At 40.6% G+C, this 21,331-nt stretch overlaps 2 protein-coding genes across 2 annotated transcripts; both read right to left on the bottom strand.

The window, feature by feature from the left end:
* Positions 1-33: 33 nt before the first annotated feature.
* On the bottom strand, positions 34-5,422 carry mrps25 (mitochondrial ribosomal protein S25). Its single transcript, XM_049580549.1, has 4 exons — positions 5,214-5,422; positions 2,790-2,896; positions 2,398-2,485; positions 34-1,871 (listed from the first exon to the last, which is right to left on the bottom strand). Exons 1-4 carry the CDS (start codon positions 5,345-5,347, stop codon positions 1,682-1,684), a joined length of 519 nt encoding a protein of 172 aa, XP_049436506.1. The 5' UTR covers positions 5,348-5,422; the 3' UTR covers positions 34-1,681.
* Positions 5,423-6,818: 1,396 nt separating this feature from the next.
* On the bottom strand, positions 6,819-20,159 carry nr2c2 (nuclear receptor subfamily 2, group C, member 2). Its single transcript, XM_049581318.1, has 15 exons — positions 19,985-20,159; positions 17,483-17,567; positions 17,069-17,164; positions 16,622-16,822; positions 16,346-16,451; positions 13,759-13,938; positions 13,422-13,578; positions 13,217-13,307; positions 12,258-12,403; positions 11,862-12,039; positions 11,550-11,671; positions 11,290-11,429; positions 10,951-11,088; positions 10,729-10,834; positions 6,819-9,227 (listed from the first exon to the last, which is right to left on the bottom strand). Exons 2-15 carry the CDS (start codon positions 17,540-17,542, stop codon positions 9,053-9,055), a joined length of 1,896 nt encoding a protein of 631 aa, XP_049437275.1. The 5' UTR covers positions 17,543-17,567; positions 19,985-20,159; the 3' UTR covers positions 6,819-9,052.
* Positions 20,160-21,331: the final 1,172 nt, after the last annotated feature.

Below are 21,331 nucleotides of genomic sequence, written 5' to 3'. Positions count from 1 at the left end.
TAGCAGTTGATTTTAGCTCATTTGGTAAAAACATTTTAAACACAGACATCGATTTATTAACGTTATGAAATTCCATCTCAGCACCAATAAAAAAAGTTGTCTCTGTAAAATGTTTCTTGTCATAAATCTGACAACCATGTGTTTAATCTTAACTTGATTCTGCCTCTCACATAAAAAATATTGTGGTTACTTAATATTCAGGCAAAGATTCTGAGAATGCTCTCCTAGCTCCTAACTTAGCCCTAAAAAATTCTAGTAAGGAGTCGTAACCCTGAGCAAGAAAGAGACATAAACTTTCATCTTAGTGAGGAGGTGTGGTTGATCCCGGTGCTCGGTATGATGGATTCTTTTAACAGATGTGATTGGTTGTCAGTGCCACGCCCTTTGGTGAGCCTGCAAGGTTTGGACGCCCAGTGGAAATGAAATGAACTGCAGACTGTGAAAGTGTTGTCACTGTTAGTGTGTCATCACTGCTGCATTTTTCCAGTTTTCCAAGTATCTTAGTGTTGTAATCATTTTATTTCTGGTGTCATAGCGTAAGTTGGGAAAAGTGATCCCTAATGACATCAACCACACATATTATCCATGCACAAACCACTGTGCTGGGTGTGTGAATTCTACAACCAGGCCACATCCGGTACAAACACGTGAGGTCATATTCACGAAGCTTTCTCGTACAAAGAGTTGCCCCAGGTGATGAAATTCTAAGAAAAATCGTGTTCTATGAATTTTCCCCTTAGAGTTAAGACTAAATCCTTATACAGATAAGTTATTCACAAACCATCTTAACCCTTTAGAGAGCTCCCAAGGTGAAAAACTGTGGAGTAGGGAGGAGGACTTTTAAGGAGGGGAGAAAATGGTGAAAAGGAAAAGAAGTAGGAGAAATACTCTCCAAAGGCTGAATGACAGTGTGTTTATGAAATGCTACAGATAAGTTGGTGCAGGAAGGAAGTTTGTGGTTGATCTCATTAAAGATTTTCACACATCTCCCAACCAACGCAGTAATGAACACTTGAAAGTGATAGCAAGATATTTTAGACCTGGAAAAACACAGGCTCATAAAAGGACAACCAATCACATCTGTTAAAGGGATGCATCATACCTAACAGTAGGGTCAACCACACCTCCTCAGTAAGGTAAAAGTTTCTGTCCCTTCCTCACACAGAGTTGCTCTGAGAATTTTCCTAAATCACTCCTAAGCTAGGACTCCTCGCTCAATTTTTTGAAGCTAAGTTAGGAGCACTCAGAGAATTGACTGTCCAAACCAGGGTTGGAAATTTATAGCCACCAGCCAAATCCTGGTAAAACATGCAAGTGGCTGCTAGATTCTCTTCACTCACCAGCCAAAAAACTCCCAACAATCTTTATCTATTCAGTGGCTGTTAGATTTTGGAATCAAGCAGCCACAGTGGCAGCTGAACAAAATAAAATAATTTCCACACCTGGTCCAAATAATGTTACGTGTTGGTTGGTTCCTGCTGCTTTCGTTGGACTGGAAAGTCTCGGTCCAGCAGGTGACGATCTCACAATGCACACAGCATGGTGGGACCAGTTCAGTTGCACATATTCACAACAAAATATGCAATGCAGCAGTCCTTTTATGTAACTGTAAAAAATCAAACATAACAACATAACACCATATTGTCCAGTGATTATACAATAATCTCTCCTTCTCGGGCTCTCACTCCTGTGACGCTGCCATCTGGGCACGATATTTGCCCGTCATCTCCTTGGGGAGCGGCTTGGTGCCAGGACACGGCACCTGGCCCTCCACCTCACAGATACACTCCTTCAGACAGTACTTTTTGGGCCCAAAGTTGGCGGGGTTAGAGAACTGCATCCTGGCTAGGGCCTCAGCTTGTAACACTTCTCTGTCAACAGAAAGGAAATGAGATAAATATATTTTCAGATCATCTGGTCACTGCAGTAATGGGCCTTTTTCACAGACGATGTTTTGATACGTCAGGGTAGGAAAAGAACAGGTGTAAATAATTAAAAAAGTTTACAGTTAACGTTGGCTTAACTCTACTGGGAGGTTGCAACAGCCGTCTCGTCAACACTGTGGCATTTTGCTACAACAGACGACTGTGACATGGCTTACATGTTATTATTACCTGGTCTTACAAGCTGAAGTTTTAATTAAGTGATACGGTTTTCCTAAGTTATTTTATCATGTAGTAAGTAAGTAAAAGAAAAATTATATCCTCATTACTCACAACCTTTGAACATGGTTCACTGTCACATTTTCATTTTCAACATACAGTATGTAATCAAAAGTATCTAAATCTTGATTTGTTTAAAATTACCAAGCCCTACAATAAATATAATCATGCAGACGTCATTAAACACAGCCCACACTGAACTCACAATGACTTCAAATATCTTACAATAACTTACTCTGATTTGCCTAAAATCTTCTTCACATGTTGTGAAATTTGCTTGTGGTCCTTCCCTTCCACATCCACCACAACTTGCTCCCCGTCGTCTGCAAATGAGACAAAGGAGATCAGCCCAAGCTTGACATCATACACAATAGTAATAATATTAGCACAAGGTTCAGTTAACTCTCATTCAAACATGTTAAAAAACACGAGGGAACAAAATTCGTGACCCAGGTCCAGCAGCGTACAGAATAAATAACATTAAAGATAGACCTATAATAAATAGTTAAATAACCTGATAGTCTATAAAAAATACAACACATAGTTAAAAAAACAAGCAGCGTGTTAAAGTGCCTAATAGTGCATCAATAGCTAAGAAGAAGACAAAGAAGAAGAATGGCTACACACCCAGGTAAAACTTCAAGAATGGTGATGGCGTCATATTTTTGAACATCATTATTTGGAGCCACTGGTTTTTGTACTGAATCTGAGGAATATTGAAGAACACAAACTTTCTGCAAAACACAAAGAGGAACACAGTTTAAGAAACGCTTCACCTGACAGGCGGTCTCACTTTACTTAGATAGTAAACTGCATTTTTTTTTAAGAATAAAACTTCAACACACGGTGCTTTTTTTTAAATTCCAAATGGACCAAACCATAAGTGCCTAATTTACCAAACTATTCCACACTCCTTTTTTAATACTTGTTGTCATAGCAGTGGTCTTAATGGATTAACGAATAAAGGGAGTTTCCTAAAGTTATTTAATTTAGCCAAAGAAACTGAAAAGCATACAGTGAGGTTGAAAAGTCTGAGACCTCTAGCCAAGATATTTCTATTTTGCCTTTATTTATTTTATTTATTTATCTTTCTATTGCAAATTATAACATCAGCTTAACAATTTGAGTGAAAAGTTGAATGCAAAGTTGAAAGTCAGTCAGAACTGCTTGATCTTCTGTGGTCTCCATGGTAAATGGAATGAACATGTATTGCGCCTTTCTGGTCTTCTAACCACTCAAAATGCTTAAACACTACATGTGACATTCACCCATTCACAAACACATTCATACACTGGTGGCGAAGGCTACCATACGAGGTGCCACCTGCTACTCCGTTAACCACTCACATGTGCTCACAAACCTATGGCACAGCCATCAGGAGCAGTTTGAGGTTCAGTAGGCCTATCTTGCCCAAACACACTTTGACATGCGGACTGAAGGAGCTGGGGATGGCGAACGACCTGCTTGACCTCCTGAACCAAAGCCAGTCAAGTAGCTATTACAAAGCATGAAGTGTTCCAGTTCCATGCACGCCCCCTTAGAAACCTTTAGTCTAGCCAAGACTACATGCATAGAAGCCCCTCTTGGCTTGAAATAACAATTTGATTTTTGACACTTTTACTTTGCTCTGATGTTGTGTTTCTCACTATCACCATGCAACTTAGTAAGCAGCGATGTGCTGGAAACTTGAGGAACAGCAATATTTGTAACAGGTGAACACTAACTGCAAGTTGAGGTACTTAAATGAGCCTCAGGAAATAAGATCAAATCCAGTGTCATCTGAATGCATCAGTGAAACGGCTACAACTCAATGAAATCTGACCTTTTGTACAAAAAAAAAAAGCTAAGTTGGTCAATGTCACAAATTTAATTAAATTTGATTGTTGACCTATAAATGTTGCAGGATCTTAAATACTGCTTCTTCATTTTACACGTCATAACTTCTTGTGCTTTTATGTTTCTGAATCTGCAAATTTCCTGATTATTTCCAAGTTTCTATGAAAATATTTAACATTTTTAATGTGGTCTCAGACTTTTGACCGCAGTGTCTCTCGTGATCTTTGAACATTGTCTCAGGTATTTGCCTTCTGTAACAGTTACGTAGCTGTTAAAACGTTTCAGGGATTCACAGACGCATGCATGCATACTACTGCTACCTGTGTTAAGTTTTTAAATGCATGTGTTTAAACGTCAAAGTTCATTTGCTTATTAAGCAGGAGGTGGAGGGAAAATCAATACAGCATAGTATCACAATATTTTTGTGTGGCAATATTTTATTGTGACATGTACGCCAAGAATCGATTTCTTATTAGCCTATAGAAATTATTGAAATAAAAAATAAAATAAAATATTGCAAATACACATTGCCTACTAGAATAATGAAATCAATTGCTTTTTTCAGTCCACTAGATATATTTTGCTGCAATAAAAATGACTGAATTGAGATATATTTTATGGCAGCATGCTATAATACTGTATCTTGAGTTAGGTATCATGACAATATTTTATAATGAGGCCTCTGGTGATTCCCATCCCAATGATTTAGTATTATTTTGGGAAGAAAATAGGTGCTGGTGCTGAACAAAATGGACTGAATTATTCCCAAAGTACCAGAGTACTTTGGTTGTTTTGTGCATGAAATTCAAAGTAACAGTTACCTTGCTGGATAAAAGCAAGATTTAATATGAGGGTAAAATCAACTTAACAAAACAAAGATGACATTTTCTGAACTTCAACAGGCCAAACAATTAACAGGACAATCTATGACTCGAGAAAATAATGACATAGTTATAGACAGTGGGAATAATCATCAGTTAGAGACATATAATAACACCAGACCTTTAAGTCAATGACACTTTTCATAGTAATACAACGTCATATGTATAGGTATTTTATGAAATATTATAATGTTAAACTCAGACTGACAGAATTATGCATGCACACTGCCGCTGCCTGTTCCAGTGTGGTGGTACTTCACATGTTTTTAAGACACATCTGCAGTGTTTTAGCTGTATGATGAATCTTAGCTAGTTAGCTGCTGTTAGCTCTGACCTTGCTCCTTCGCTGAGCTCTCCATGTGTGTTGTAATTGACCGTCATGATCTTCACTCTGTTTTTAAAGATGATGTCGCCCTTCTGGAGGTACTCCAGAGTCCTCCTGATGGGAAACCTTCCTTTCATAGGCATTTTAAAGTCCTTTTTGAGTCACAAAATACCATCTGACAGTGGTCTGTACACCAGAGTCGCATGCAGTAGCACACGGAGAGGCGCCTTTTGATGACGTCCAAAGTCGTTGTCACAGCAACCGAGGAGCGATCAGGAAGTTGAAGCAGAGATATCTCGTGGTATGGAGGATATAATAATAATCTACAGAAAGCAGAACAAAAGAAACGGGCAACATTAAATGAAATAAATAGGAAAGAAGTTAGGGGGGTATTTGGATTAAACAATTATTTTTTTGTGATTGAATGATTTATTTTATTTATTTAAAAGGGACCATGTACAATTCAAAACATAAATGTTACCAACTAGGCTATGTAGTACCATTTTGAGTTACTAGTTACTCCTCAACACTGGAAATCAATATCAATTTTGTAACAGAAAATATGGAAATGTCCATATTTATATACTACCCCCAAACCACCCATTTTGCACATTTCTCAGTTTTCAAGGGCCAGTAATGAAAAATATGACGTCTGCTTGTGTCTTTCAATCATGTGGATCTACAGCACAGCGTTTTGTCTGTGGCCTTACTAACTGTAATGGCAGAGACAGTGAACCCTAAAAATGGCCTTTCACCAAGACATTTTTTAATATGCAAAAATGCCAGAATTCTTTAAAAGAATGTAAGGTGCAAAAATGACAACATTCTTGAAAAAAATCTTTTAGAGTGCAAAAATGACAAAATTCTTTAATAAAAAATTAAGGGTTCGAAAATGACAAAATTCTTCAAAAGAATTTTTTTAGGGTACTAAAATGACACTTTTTTAAAAAAAATAGTGTGGGAAAATGAAAGAACTCTTAAAATAATTTTTTAGGATGTGAAAATGACAAAATTCTTTTTTAAAAAAAATTTAGGGTGCGAAAATGACAAAATTCTTTTTATTTATTTTTTTATCAGGGTGCGGAATTGCCAGAATTCTTAAAAGAAAATGAAGGTGCAAAAATGACAAAATTCTTTTAAAAAAATCTTTTAGGGTGCAAAAATGACAACAAAAAAAATAATTTCTTTTTAGGATGTGAGAAAGACAAAATTCTTTTAAAAACAATTTAGTTAGCGAAAATGACAAAATTCTTTTCAAAAATATTTAGGGTGCGAAAATGACAAAATTTCTACCTTTCCACCTCACGCTCGGTGTGAGCTCGAATAGGCTCCAGCCCCCCATGACCCCCAACAGGATCGGTGGTTATGAAAGATGAATACATGAATAAATAAAAACTAAGCAAATCTCATAATTCAGCGGAAATGTTTCACTGAATTTTTCCACATCAATAATAGCATATACATAAAGTTAAAACAAAATCTAAAATATAAACAAAAACCATCTATCTGATTTGAGAGTGAATGACCCCACTGGTCATACTTTCAGTTCAGCTGTGATATCCGGGTATTAGCACACAAACTCAGTCATGTCATATTTCATAATTAATTGTTTATTTCTTTTATAGCGTGTGGCTTCAAAGAGGCCAGCCTCAGAGACTGGAATGCTGATACATGAGCTCAGTCATTGATACATTTGTTTTATATCTCCATTGGTGTGAGGTAGAAATGTGGGGTTGTGACAAACTTGAGCAAAACATGAATGTTTTCTCTCAATCTCAATGTTTGAAGAAACACATTTTACATGAGCAGAAAAACAAAGTACATTTATATAGTATAAAATGTTTAACCGTAAGATACTCAATCCACAAAGCTGAAAAAAAGTGACTTAAGATCTGTTAATGTGGGAGCTGCTCATGGTAAATATTTTAAAGCCACAACATTTAAATTAACATGTTTCATACAGCATTTAATAAAATGCACTTAAGCAACTTCTTCATGCACTGCAATGCACTATAAAATTTATAACAATGCTCCTTATTAGGGCAGACAGCCACAAGATTATAAAACTCGGCTTAAAAACAACATGCACTCATTTTAATGAAACTACATGTACAAAGGTCATTTCACAACAGTGCCTTTACAAACAGTCTGTGTAGGTTTTAAACCCCAAATATTACAATTGACATTTATTTCACAAGACATACTCCTTGTTGATTCCTTTACATTCCCGTTATCATTCATGTTGCTGTGGATGCGTATTCTGAACCATTGTAAGAGTGTGTGAGCCGATGCATATTGTCTTCATACAGTCCTCGAGACATCAACACACTCCACACTGGCTTCCCAGATAATCCTGTTTGTTTTTAAACCAGGGAAACCTGCCCAAAAGTACTTTAAGTACACTTAGTATGCAACAAGCAAATCTGTTCACAACAAATAAAAGTTTTCAGAAAACATAAAAAACAAAGTTTTAGTCAGCATGAACACAGTGGAACGCCACAAAAGCTGATTGATGTGCACTTAGCAGAGTACAAATGCAAACACAAGTACAAAAACAGTAGCATAGCTACACATAAGTAATATTTCTGAACACAAAATCTTTAAGATAGTCTAACTTCTTAAAAGAAATAACTGCCATTAATAAATACATGTACAAAATGCAGATTGAGAAGAACTGCCATGACACTCACTGATGGAACAGGAGGAAGTAACATATAATTGATTGTCGCAAAGGGAAAAGTGATGAGGTGATTGCACGGGTTATATTAGCAACATATTCATGTTAATGCAGATATGAGTGTACCGAAACATACATACACTCCCAAAGATAAAACCTCTGAGACGTCATGCAGTATTAAAAAAGACACATGGTCTAACTTGGCTGACGTGACTTTGTGAATGTGAGTTAAAAGTGAAACTGAACAAAATCAGATGGTCGTGTTGTAATGCACTGTGTGGTACATAAATGTTATGAAAGTCAGTCCGTATGAATATAGATTATGGATTATTTAATTGAGGTTTGAGTTAGTTTCTGTACCTGATCTGAGTTCTCCCTCAAAGTACTATTTAAAATGTATTGAAAGTAAAGAGCTGTACATTAATGTCTCGCACCTTTTAGGAAATGAAAAGAGATAAAACGATTAAAAAGCATGTTTCTATTCACTGTTTTATGACATTCACAAATGTCTGAATTCTCAATTTTAGCAGCACAGTGAGCTTACAGAACAGTACTGCACAATGTTCCCAAATACCAACATAAACAAATGCTTTAAAGCTTCGGAGCACACTTTTAAAGTAAGTACTCAGATCTACTTTAGTCCTCAGACTTGTAAATAGGTTAAAAGACTTCAGTTTGAACCTGCTGACACAGCTCATCTGTTACCTGCAAGCTTACGTTAAATTATGTAAGTGATCAACATGACAGCATGGTAAGGCTTCCATAAGACTAAAACAATCTGAAAGGCTTCGGTCAGAAGGTAAAGTTCATATGTAATTAGCTTGAAGTGCCATAAAGACATTAAAGGAGACGAGTACAGTCGCAGCTGCGGAGAATTCCTTTTCTATTCTGTTCTGAGTTTAAAACCAGAAATTCAGCATCACCACACTGCGTCAGCCCCAGAAACATTCCAAGTGTCATCCTGGTTTCCCAATCCCAGATTATCTTAATCCACCGAGTATTCCTGAATGACTTTGCACCATGCATTGTTCAAAAAACCAAGGGGCCACTGCAGGATTGTGGACTGGGTTTTAACTGTAAACCCCATGAGAGACAAAGAAGAGTACCTGATGTGGAGACTCTGTAATCTTTAATTCAACAGTTCTGGGTGCTGGAGTGATACGGGGGGCTGTCACTCTGTAGGGTCAGAGTCCTGGCTGTTATACTCAGCCGTCTCCATCTTGAGGATGTAGGGAATGATGCTGTCAATAGAGACGTTACCTATCAAGCCGGTGAAGAAGAGCTCCTCGGTGATGCCGGAGTTCATGAGGCGCAGGGCGGGGAGACGAGTCAGGATACGAGTCAACCTGGGGAGACAAACACAAAACAAGGTTATCTTCATATCTAAAGATGATCCATACTGTGCATTCACAGTGTCGAAGTCTTCAGGAGCCAAATTTATCAGCCAGACTGATGCCTAAATTAAATTATTTATATTTATTTTTTGTACTTGAGACCATTCATTCTATGGTTTGGATGTTCCACATTTGACCATAAGTGTGTAATGCAGTGTGGGGCTCGCACCAGTCTTGTCTTGGTCTTCAGTTGGTCCTGACTAGGGATGTTCCTGGTGACTAATTTCCCTGTCGACTAAGTGAAAGTTTTAATTAAGACTAGTCGACTAGTCTAAAATAAGGTCTCGGCACGGTGTACTCAGGCGCAACATATTCCGTTGACTTCCTGAAGCTTTTACCTTCAACAAAGTTAAGTAGAAGCATATCTTGCAAAGTGATTGTCGTGATGAGCTGCGTTATCGTCTCAGACAGGGCAGGATCACAGCATCTCTGGGTGAATGATGTCATATTGGGCTGTGTGTGGCTAGCACCGCTAGCAGCAGCAGCCGTCGTTCCATGCAGGTTAAGATCCAAATGCTTGAGTTGAATGTGGTTGCACATTACTACAGTCGAGTGATTATATGCCAGTTTATTTTCTGACACAGTCTTCATGCTACCTTGTTTTAATTTTCTAGATCAAAGTACTGCCAAACCGCACTGGTTTTGCAAGAAGACACCTCTCCAATTGGGAATCACTGCTCTGCACCTTAAGCTATCAAAGAATAAAAGATACTTTTCAGGTTGCCCAGTTGGCAGTACTTAATGAATGAAATTAAGTATTATTGTGAAGATTTAACCGCTTCACGGTAAACCTCTGTTCCACATTAAAATAAGTTTACTGCAAGTAATAGGACAGTCTGCTGGAATTCTCCTGTCTCAATCTGTAATTGACTATAGCTTACTCCTATCACTGTGGTGGGGAGGCTGGGCTGGTTGTTTAGGGCGTTTTTTTATTAGGTCTATCCGTGGCCGAGTATAATTGATCTATTCTGCCCCACTGCTCAGCTCTCACATTAGCAGGGTTGTTCCGTACCTGAGGGGAGTACACTTGCGTCATCGTCTATGTGACATTTTCTATGTTGTTGTGTAGAAAAAACACGCAAATCGCAAGCCGGTACAGTGCGGTCGACCTTGGCATGATGACTACTATGGTTTATATTTTTGACATGGTACACAGTGTTCACAATAACTAAATGAAATGGACTTTGGGATCAAGCATTCTTGGATCTGGCCCATGTCTCTGATGTGAAAGCCTCTTTAGGCTGGAGGCATGATTTTGAATTTTTTTACAAGACGCCATTAAAATGACCTTGTAGTACACAATCCAAAGTACACGTTATTACTGCTCAGTCCTCCTAATCTCCTGAATATCACAGGTTAACCTGTTCTGTAAAGGAAATGACATGTTGTTCAAATACAATAATGACTTTAACTCATTAAACCAGAGATGACAGTGGAAGATGTATGAGTATACCTGTAGGCGTCATCTGGGTAGGTTTTCTGCACGTAGTCCTGCAGCTCCATCAGCGCTTTCTCCTGGAACTTCTCAATCTGCCCACTGCTGTCCACACCTGGGTGATCTGACGGTTCAAACATTAAACAGTTTAGGTCATTTGACCAGTTGGAATTCTTCTTATTTGAACGATAAAAGCTCTGATGGCTATTATTAACTCAGTTAACAATAGCAGACACTCACCTGGACTGAACAGCACTATAGCTTTCAGGTAGGCATATTCGTAGCTGTCGGTCTCCAGTCTCGTCATGCTGTTACAGAACTCCTGGAACTTCCAAATGTGCTCCATCACCTGCTTCACCCTCTCCCCCGAAAGCTTGTCTGAGAGAGAAGGAAATGTTTGATGTATTACCATTATTTTTTTTAAGATTATTGATTCACTTAAAGCTTCATCTGACCAGGACATTCCCTTTGAGAGACAACACAAAACCGTTACAAGTTGCAATTCACCACATTTCTTGACTCCTGTTTATATGAGTGTGTGTCCTACTGAGAAATGACGACGAGGTCTGTGGTCCATACCATCCTGGATGCTGCTTTGAAGGTGGTTGATTATAGCAGCGAGGATGGTCGACAAGTTCATCACATGAGCGCACTGAGCGAGACCCAGAGTAAACAACTCGTTCCAGCAGGCGCGCACCAAACTGGTGTTTGCCTCCTGACTGAGAGAGACAGACACAGAGAAATAGATCTGTGTGAACGTGGAGATAAAACAATAATGCACCACATTCCTCAGAAGGGGTGTGACTGTATTGGTCTTCTTATGTCAAATGCGTTCTTACCCAAGAGCTGAGAAGGCAGGGATGGAGCGTGCCCAGTGCATGGAGAGAAAAAGAAGTCTGGATGCTGACTCACAGATGTAGTGTACGTTCAGATACTCGGGCATGGGGCTGGGCATGGTCAGCTAGACGAAGGGGAAAAGACAAAGGAGGACACAGGGAAGAAAATCATTTTAATAAATTGGAAAATGACTACCTACAGATGAATGGCAAAGTAAAAGAAACTGTAGATTTATATCTGTAAATTATTACTAATGTGAACCATGAGTGTCTCTTTTTTTGAGCCATAGGTCGTTATCAGCTGACTCCACCCACCTTAAAGCCGACATGGCTGTCTGTGAGCAGTGGTCCCTCCACCTCAATGATAGGTGTCTCCTGGTCTCGACCAATCAGCTGGATGGTTGTTCCACTCACACACTGCGGCTTTTCTGCCAGACTCTGTCCGACCCCTACTTCAGGTGGGTGGAAAACCTTGGCCAGGGTGTCAAAGGCACTGTGCACAACACACACACCTTTAACTGAACTTTGACAGAATAGACAATAGCAAGTTTTTGACTCCGCTGAGACAAACATGCTCCGTCTTAAGTAATCTGCTTCCAAAGAGGCGAATAACTTGACACATGGTGCAAAGACTGACCAAGAAAAGATCAGACATTGCAGATACCTCTCATAAACAAACTCCCCTCCACTCTGTGTGCGCTGCTGACTGACCGTGTTATCTCGCTGGCAGACTGCTCCTCTTGCTGGCTGTCTGAGGTATCACCATTGTTTAGATTCTCTCTCAGTGAGTCACTCAGGTTGGCCAGTGAAGTCACCACATTGGCTAGTGTCCCCAAGTCCCCCTGCCCAGACTCCATCTGAAGACGTATGAAACAGTGCAGATTATTTTCGAGGAAATAGGTCAGATGAACTAGACACAAAACAGGTTTTCCTAAACTGGAGTGCCGCAAAAAAGTGTCTTAAAACATATTAAAGGGATAAATAGAGATTGAAAAAATTGTTGTTCTAAAGAACACTGTACAGGTTAAGCCTGATTTTAGCCTTTAATTGGTTGCACTTGAGTAATTTTATAATCGAGTACAAATTTCTGACCTTTGTGCATTTTGTGGGGGGTCATGACACCTAATTAATTGAATTAATCGCCTGACTGATAAACTAGCTGCCTCTCGGACCATCTGATGGATTTCTGAGAGGTTATCTTGCAGTTAGAGTTGTACCACTGTGCAGTTTCCATCACGGTGGCTGTCTAAAGATCCATAATAAACTGTAGTGTGCTTGTTTTAATATTACTGGAGCATCTGCAGTCTCAACTCAGCCTGCTCCGATAAAATTAAACGTCAGTGTGAGCAGCAACGCCATGGCCTGTCAATTAAACCATATAGTGTGAGCATAAAAGTTTTCTGGCCATGCAGACAGGCTAACGTGTAGTCACAGTTATACAGGATGAATAAAGACAGCTTTACAGATTTTCAAGCTCAAACGTCTTCATCTTGTTGACACCATAATACGAACCACTTACAAAAAAAAGAGCCTCATATTTCAAGAGCAACAAAACCCTCAAACATCTCTGCCTGACATCACACTCCTATTACAGGGAGCAGAAGGAGAAGCACAGTGCCAGAACAGACAGGCAGATGTTATATTTATGGTGACTGCAGTAGCAGCTGTACCTTTGAGTCAGTGGCCAGCAGCAAAGTTCCATCGCTCTGGATGACCGGCTGCTGGATGTTAACCAGCATGCCCTGGTCCAGCAGGCTGGATCTGCACATGACACAGAGCATCGTCTAAAAACCAGTTCATATGACACCAACATCAACAGCTGAGAGATAAAACAACAGAGCCTGAGGTTTGTCTGCAGGTGTGATTCCCACTGACCTGGAGCCATCGGTCTCTGTATCGGAGATAAAGGTTGGCGTGGCGATGAGCGGACTGTTAAGGTCCTTGCGAATGTAGATCTTTTGTGTGGAGGCAGCACAGTTGGCATGCTTCTCTCTGGGCACTACATCAATGGGCTTCCTCTCACTCTGGACAGCTGAGGATGGACAAGAAGAAAATCTTATGAAAGTTAAGAAATAGTGTTTAATTTAAGGTGGCCTTTTTTTGAGGGAAGTAAATGTTTTTTCTTACTTTTCAAGACTATCCTGATAATACCTGACTTGTTTCTGAGTGTATTTGTCTACATGTTTTCGTGTCGTCTCCTGGATTCACTCACAGTCAGTCTTCATCCCCATGCTAAGGCATTTCCTCAGCCGACAGAACTGGCAGCGATTGCGGTGGTGTTTGTTGATGACGCAGTCCTGTTTACTGCGACAGCTGTAGGTCAGGTTCTTCCTCACACTCCGCTTGAAGAAGCCTTTACATCCCTCACAGCTGACTGCTCCATAGTGGCGCCCTGAACACAGAGAAAACAAGTAAAAGTGTGTGAGTCACTGCATGCGTGGGTGCCCCTTCGATGTGCAGCAAAACATACAGCCAGATTTGGCATCAGGACACACGGGTTAAAACCACAGAAACAGAATGAGAGTAGAATGGACATTGAATTGTTTGCTGTGGTCATATATTTATATATGGTCAAATACAAAACCGTACTAATGAACCTTCATTAATATAGGCTTTATTTTATCTACAAGTGCACGTCACACACTGAGCGAGCCGCCTATTTATGACGCTGTCGGCTAATGGGCATGTAGCTACTTCCATGTTTCAGATGATACGTCATGTTCGTAGTCGACCAATGAAGATGAGTTTACATATCACCTTGGGTTCGTCCTTCACCTTCTCAAAATGATCCCACACTTTGGATTTCCTGCCCGACTTGTTATTAACTAGCCCGTGGAATAAACGCAGGTACCAGCCCTGGAAATTATGGGCTGTACACGTGTTGCGTCTTTAACCGCCTGGACAATACAAGGTCGGGCACTGGGTGCTACTGTAATGCCTTTTCTGTACCAGCTTTCGAGAGCACGACGGCAAGGTGCGCCTGATGTAGCTAAGCAACTTTAACAAGCACCGTATAGCCTGTTTACCTGAAATCCTGAGAGCAGAGCCGATCTTCTTTGAGGCACTGTTTATAAGTGTGTAGGCCTTTCGTCTGTGGGACAGATGTAAAGCTCTGGGTAGCCCTGCACTAACATGATCAACTTTTCCGTATTTATCAGACTGAATATTTACAGAAGAAGGGAAAGATATCTGTCGGCTGTGATTGGTTTGTAACCTGACTCCTGTCTGACTGCTGAGCGTGGCCTCTTCCTGTGGCTGTCCTTTCAGATTAAATTCCCACATGGTCCAGTGATATAGGTTTTGATTTATTTTAATAATAATAATAATAGATTTTATTTATAACGCACTTTACATTTGAATACAAATCTCAAAGTGCACAGTACAAAGGCAACAATAACAATAAAAGTAACAATAACAGTAAAATCGAGCAACAGAACAAAACAATAAAAACAGTCAGCAGATAAAATCAGATAAGATTAGTCAGGATAGGCTTTCTGAAAAAGGAAGGTTTTGAGTCCTTTTTTAAAAGCATCGACCGACTGTGGAGCCCTGAGGTGGTTGGGGAGGGCGTTCCACAGACGGGGAGCAGCAGCCTCGAAGGCCCTGTCGCCCATGGTCTTGAGCCGAGTCCTGGGCGGGCGCAGACGGTGCAGTTGGCCTGACCGGGTTCTGGCTGAGGTATGTGGGTTGAGGAGTTCGGTGAGGTAGGTGGGGGCTGCACCGTGCAGACAGTGATGGGTGTGAAGGAGGATTTTGAATTCGATGCGGAGGTGAACGGGGAGCCAGTGCAGAGTGTGAAGGATGGGGGTGATGTGCTCATGTTTACGCACTCTCATCAGGACCCGAGCAGCGCTGTTTTGGACATATTGGAGCCTTTGTAGGCTCTTGCCCGGGATCCCGATGAAGAGCGCGTTACAGTAGTCCAGCCTGGAGGAGACAAAGGCATGGACGAGCCTCTCTGCTGCAGGACGAGAGAGAGATGGCCGGAGTTTGGCGATATTACGGAGGTGAAAGAAGGAAGTCTTGCAGATATGGTTGATATGATCGTCAAAGCTAAGATGGGGGTCAAACCTGACTCCCAAATTAGTCACGGAAGGAGAGAGGGAAAAGTTGTGGCCGAGAAAAGAGACGGAGGAAATGTGGGAAGAACGGAGCTGGTGAGGGGTGCCGATATGAATGGCTTCCGTTTTGGAGCTGTTCAGCTGTAAGAAGTTTTTACTCATCCAAGCCTTTATCTCCTCCAGGCAGGAGTCCAGTTGAGTGACAGAGGAGGAGGGAGTGGAGGAGGGGGTGACCTTGAGGTAGAGTTGTGTGTCGTCAGCATAGCAATGGAATTGTATTCCATGCCTGCTGACGACACGACCAAGGGGGAGCATGTAGATGGTGAAGAGGGTTGGACCGAGCACAGAGCCCTGGGGGACCCCACAGACAACAGAGTGGGGGTGGGATTTAGCATCCCCCAGGGCTACGAACTCGGTCCTTCCCGTGAGGTAAGAGTGAAACCATTGAAGGGCGGTGCCAGAGATACCGAGGGCGGTGCCAGAGATACCGATGTCGTGTTTATTTTGACAAGGCGCAGCTCCTAATAGAGTTTCACATTTGGTTTTTTTTTCTGTGATTAAGCGACCAATTAAATCTTGCTGACTAATGACCTTTCTGGTCGACTAACATTTGATCGCATATTAGGGGGCGGCCCTAGTCAAGACCAACTGAAATTCCCCTTATCTTGTTTACCAACTGCTGAGCAGAATACTGAAAATCCTCACATCACCAGTAACTTCAACTCTAAGCTTTAGTACCTGATGCCTTGTCCCCACACACCACGCAGTACTCCACTGGCTGTGGTCGACTTAAGTCCCCTGACTGCCCCAACAACCGTTCCATTGACACTGGATCTGTGACGATCTGAAAGGCAAAGTCAAACACAGGCCATTAATCTTGTGTTTCACCTTAACGCAATGTCAAAACTGTGGTTATAACACTGTCCAAAAATTATAACAGACATCAAGATCAAGATGTTCCCAATAGTATAATCAGACTTTGTACCACGGGGTGATATTATGGGCGAACTGTACCTGTATCCTTCCTGGCATCAGGCTGTCTGCAGCAGTGAAGATGAGCTGCTTAGTGTTGTGGCTGTCTGGTGAGGCCAAGATAACCTTGCCTGCCCCTGAGCTGTCAGCCGTAGTCAGGATGAACTGCTGTTTGGGAGCACTGGACGGCTTCATCGCTGTCACTATCTGGATCTTCTGACCTGTCTGCTGGTCAGTTACAATCTGAGCGCGTTAGAGATAGATGGGGGAGATGGAGGAAGAGAGGGAGGTGGCGGTGAACGCACACCAATGGATTGAAGTCGGGGAAAAAAAAAGAGAAGAGAGTGACATTGAAGGTGGGAGAACTAAGTCACATGTTGGAACATCACCTTGTTTATCACTGCTGCTTATGCGCCTCAACGGGGGACAACATCAACATGTAGTGTCACATTCTCTGAAGCTAACTAATGTTGAGAATACAACAGTTACCTGTATTCGCTGTGGTGTTGTGCCAGGCTCAGTGGAGATGACCTGAAAGCGCTGTGGAGACTCACCCATCGCTGAGTCTGAAGGAGAGGTTGGCACCTACAATTTGAAACACATTTCCACAAGCTTAAACACACAGTCTGCAACACATGCATATTTTACCTGAGTGTGTGTAACACATAATCATTCTATTATACAACACTTTTACATGAGTACAAGTCTGAACTGTCCAGAGAACCTCCATCTACATGAGGTATGTCTCTATAGCAACAAATAAAGGCAGCATCCACTAACCTCACAGACAAAGAGAGCAGCATCACAGCATTTTCAACTTAAATTAACCTTCATATGGATTATAGGAGCAACTCAGACTGCCAGCAAACAGTGCATTATGAAAGTCTCCCTCTGCACGCTCACCTCTGCCTCGTGCTCAGAGTCCACTTTCTGCTGAGAGAGCAGATTCGGGTTGGTCGTCATGATGATGTAAGGTCATTAGTGAGGTCTGTTTGGAGAGATGCCAGAGACAATCAACCAGAAAGGTGCAAACTGTGACAGAAGAGCAGGCCAACGCTGGGACAGTTTTATAAATATGTCGGTGCTGGTGGATCATAGAGGATGCATGATGACACTGACTGAAATATAAAGCTGTATCTGAGATGAATATCTTGTTGATTTAGAAGGGAAGTTCTGTCTGACTTATGTGACTTGGATGATGTAGCGCAGTCATTTCTCATTTAGGATTAAAGGTTATCGCCATTGTTTTGATGCACTGTTACACACAAGATGTTCATTCATTCATTGTACGTAACCGCTTATCCTGTTCAGGGTTTTGGGGGGCTGGAGCCTATCCCAGCTGACATTTGACAAGAGGCAGGGTACACCCTGGACAGGTTGCCAGACTATCGCAGGGCTGACACATAGAGACAGACAACCATTCACACTCACATTCACACCTACGGACAATTTAGAGTCACCAATTAACCTGCATGTCTTTGGAGTGTGGGAGGAAGCTGGAGTATCTGGAGAAAACTCACGCTGACAAGGGGAGAACATGCAAACTCCACACAGAAGGGTTCCCCCACCCTGGGTTCGAAACAGGGACCCTCTTAAAAAAATGACAAATCCTTTCTCAACATAGAACTGTGAGAGTTTAACAGTACAATTACCGTCTCAGAAAAATCACGGTTTCACAGTATCACAGTACTACAAAATTATTATTATTGCTATTACCTGACAGAATGACCCTTAAGGGAATTAAAACAGAAGGGAATGTTTTATTACTACATTTGAAACCTGAAACCATTTTTAATGGAAGTATGTGGAAAAATACTGTAGATAAGCAAATGTACATGTTACCACAACCGTAAATTTTAATATCACAGTAGCCTATATCTTGAAACCGGTATACTGTTGCAACCCCACATAAAACATCAAACATAACATTGGACATGAAATCATTTAATGATGATAAACAAAACACAAAATAAAATAACAAAATATCTGTTTACTGCTCCATATCTTGTCTGTTATTAGCATCAGGTGATAGATTTTCTTCCACATCTCACCTACTTTAATATTCTTCCTGCGGGCAAATATTATGTCAGACAAATCCAGCCTCGGCATGACTGCAGTGATGTCACCACAAGCCAAGTCTATGACCTCTGAGTGCGACCTAGACATGAGATTTGAGAGACCGGTGATAACCAGATTACTATACAGTCTGATGGAGCAACACATTGTCCAACGCGGCACTGTAACAAAGGAGAACAACTACGTATTATATCAACATCCCTTTGTCACTTGCTTACACTTTTAAGGAGAGAAATCTTTTGTGTCTATAGTGTCTGACATTTTGTACTTCTGCATATTCACTTACATGGAATGAGCTGACAGAAAAGCGCATAAAATATATTTACAGTGCATCAAATCAGTGGAGAAACACTGTAATAAAGTGCTCCCTCTGTCTAAGGAGATCCCTGTCCAGTACAGTTTAAATGTAACACACCTAGTGGTACATAGTCAAAACAGGGTTATGGACATCTTTCACACACTTAGTTGGCATTTTAAAGCTATAAAAACAACTGTGAGGTCACTCACAATGCAGTTGAGCATCTACACCTCGTTGTGCCTAAAAGTTTTCACTCTATCTTTGCTAATTTGGGGGTTTTAATAAAGAAACAATCTGACTGCATAACGTTACATGAAACTGATTGATGTGCCTGCAGTAGCTCACTGACCAAAGGGAGGAGCATGCTGCCTTTGTCTTTACCGATTGGTCCACCAGAGTGCCCATCAATACCCCCGTCCCTAAACGCATCACAACACAGAACAAAATGGACAATCTGGCAGCCAGCCAACAACACAGGAGACGAATCCTTATGATAAATATATTACAGCAATTTAATTTTCTTAACAGCAGAGCAGTCGACTGTAGGTGTGCTGGTAGTAAAGGCACAAAATGTAGCTTTGTTGAATAAAGTTGTCATTTCGACACTCTTATGTCCCCGAGATGGCAAAGGTAAAAGGGTCGAGTTCATCTGCAGCAGTTATAGCTCTCCTATGTTAGCTGTCTGAGCTAGCTTGTTAGAAGCAAACGCAACAACGGCTGCAGCAACAGCCCACTGCACCCGTCTCTCCCCCTGGATTTGTCAGTCTAGCATGCAAGGACTGGTTCAGATTAAATCGACAGCACTGTCACATATTAATAATTAGTTTAAGTGTCTGTTAAGCACATCGGCGTAGCCAGACTCCGCCCCAGCGTTTCACGGTTCCTGCCCGGATCCCGAGCTGCCAGTGTCGGGCAGGAAGGGAGCTCCGCATCGGCTAGCTAACAAGCTAGCTGGCTGATTAGCTGCGCTCTTTTATCATCCAGTATCACAGAGAGCTTTCTACGGTTTTCAACCCGGGACCGAGACTTACCTCCGGGAAACGGTGCTCACAGATTTCGGGCTCTCTGCTATTTTATAAAATAAATGTTTTGGTTTTCTTCTGTTAAAGGTCATAGTTCGTGACCCCGCACCGCCAGCGCGTTGATGATGGTTGAGGTTTTTTTTTTTCTCCTTCCTCTCTCGCGTCCCCGCGCGCCTCCAACACCCCCCACCCATCCTCGGCGCGAGCCAGACAGCACTGACGTCATCATGTCTGACTGTCCAGGGACTTTGTTGTCAAGTTACCTGATACAAAATTAGCACAATAAAAGAAAAGGTGTAGTAACGAGCAAGCAAGGAGGCACAACTTTATTTATACAGCACCTTTCAGTCCAGCTGGGAACACATTGTGCTGCACAGAGGCAGAGGAAGAAAATAAAGCCAGCAACTGACCATAAATTTAACCAAATTAATTTATAAAGCATGTTTAAAAACAAGCAGAGTTCACCAAAGTGCTGTACAGTAAAATAAGTTAAGTAAAATAATATAGCATGGTAACAGCAAAAGGTAAGAGAAATAACAAAGCCCAAAACATGCACAAATAAATGAGTAAAAATAGAAAATAAAGCACAGAATAGTAAGATCTGGAAATTAAATATGAAATATAACACAGAAACCCCTCAGAAAACAGGTGGGAATAAAACCTCAGAATATATAAAGCTGCAAACAAAATCTTAAAACCTATCTTTTTAGCCTTGCATTTTTGTAGCTTTAATTTACTTAATTAGTATCAAACTTAATTTGTATTTTAATGTTTGTGTGTGTGTGCGTATGCGTGAGTGTGATTGAATCTTTTTTTACTTTATCTTATCCTGTCTTTTGTGTATTCTCTCATTTTTTAATGTAAAGCACTTTGAATTGCACTTGCTGTATGAACTGTGCTATATAAATAAAATTATTATCATTATTATTATTATCATTAATATGAAGAATAAACCAATAACAGATACAAAGACGTGACTCACAACTGATAAAAAATGTTAAAATTATTTAAAATAATATTAATTAATTCCACCTTTATTGTCACTCGGAAATACACTGACATAGAGACCTCATTTACAATATAGCTGAGTAAAACAATATAAAATAAAAGCACTTAGACACAGAAAAGAAACAAAGAGAAACTTCCATAAAAGTGGCAACAAGAAGTAAAAAGCAATAAAACCACAATTAAAAATGTAAATTAATAAATAAAAGCATTAATGATGAATAAAAACTGTCGAACGAAAGGAAATGTAGAACACAAGACTGGTGGAAAAAAAAGGATAATATGAATTAAAATAAATAAAAGATGTAAAAATAGTATAAAATAAGACCAACAAAAGATGATAAGATATAA

This window comes from Epinephelus fuscoguttatus, linkage group LG7 (assembly GCF_011397635.1).
Source record: "Epinephelus fuscoguttatus linkage group LG7, E.fuscoguttatus.final_Chr_v1".
Taxonomy (NCBI): Eukaryota; Metazoa; Chordata; class Actinopteri; order Perciformes; family Serranidae; genus Epinephelus; species Epinephelus fuscoguttatus.
This window is presented reverse-complemented; position numbering and strand designations above follow the sequence as displayed.

Coding starts and splice junctions, on each gene's coding strand:
- mrps25 (XM_049580549.1), bottom strand. CDS start 5,347: ATGCCTATGAAAGGAAGGTTTCCCATCAGGAGGACTCTGGAGTACCTC. Junction 2,897..5,213: donor GAGCTCAGCGAAGGAGCAAG/GTCAGAGCTAAC, acceptor TGTGTTTTGCAG/AAAGTTTGTGTTCTTCAATA. Junction 1,872..2,397: donor AAGATTTTAGGCAAATCAGA/GTAAGTTATTGT, acceptor TTCTGTTGACAG/AGAAGTGTTACAAGCTGAGG.
- nr2c2 (XM_049581318.1), bottom strand. CDS start 17,542: ATGACGACCAACCCGAATCTGCTCTCTCAGCAGAAAGTGGACTCTGAG. Junction 11,430..11,549: donor CCTGCCTTCTCAGCTCTTGG/GTAAGAACGCAT, acceptor TGTCTCTCTCAG/TCAGGAGGCAAACACCAGTT. Junction 10,835..10,950: donor TATAGTGCTGTTCAGTCCAG/GTGAGTGTCTGC, acceptor TTGAACCGTCAG/ATCACCCAGGTGTGGACAGC.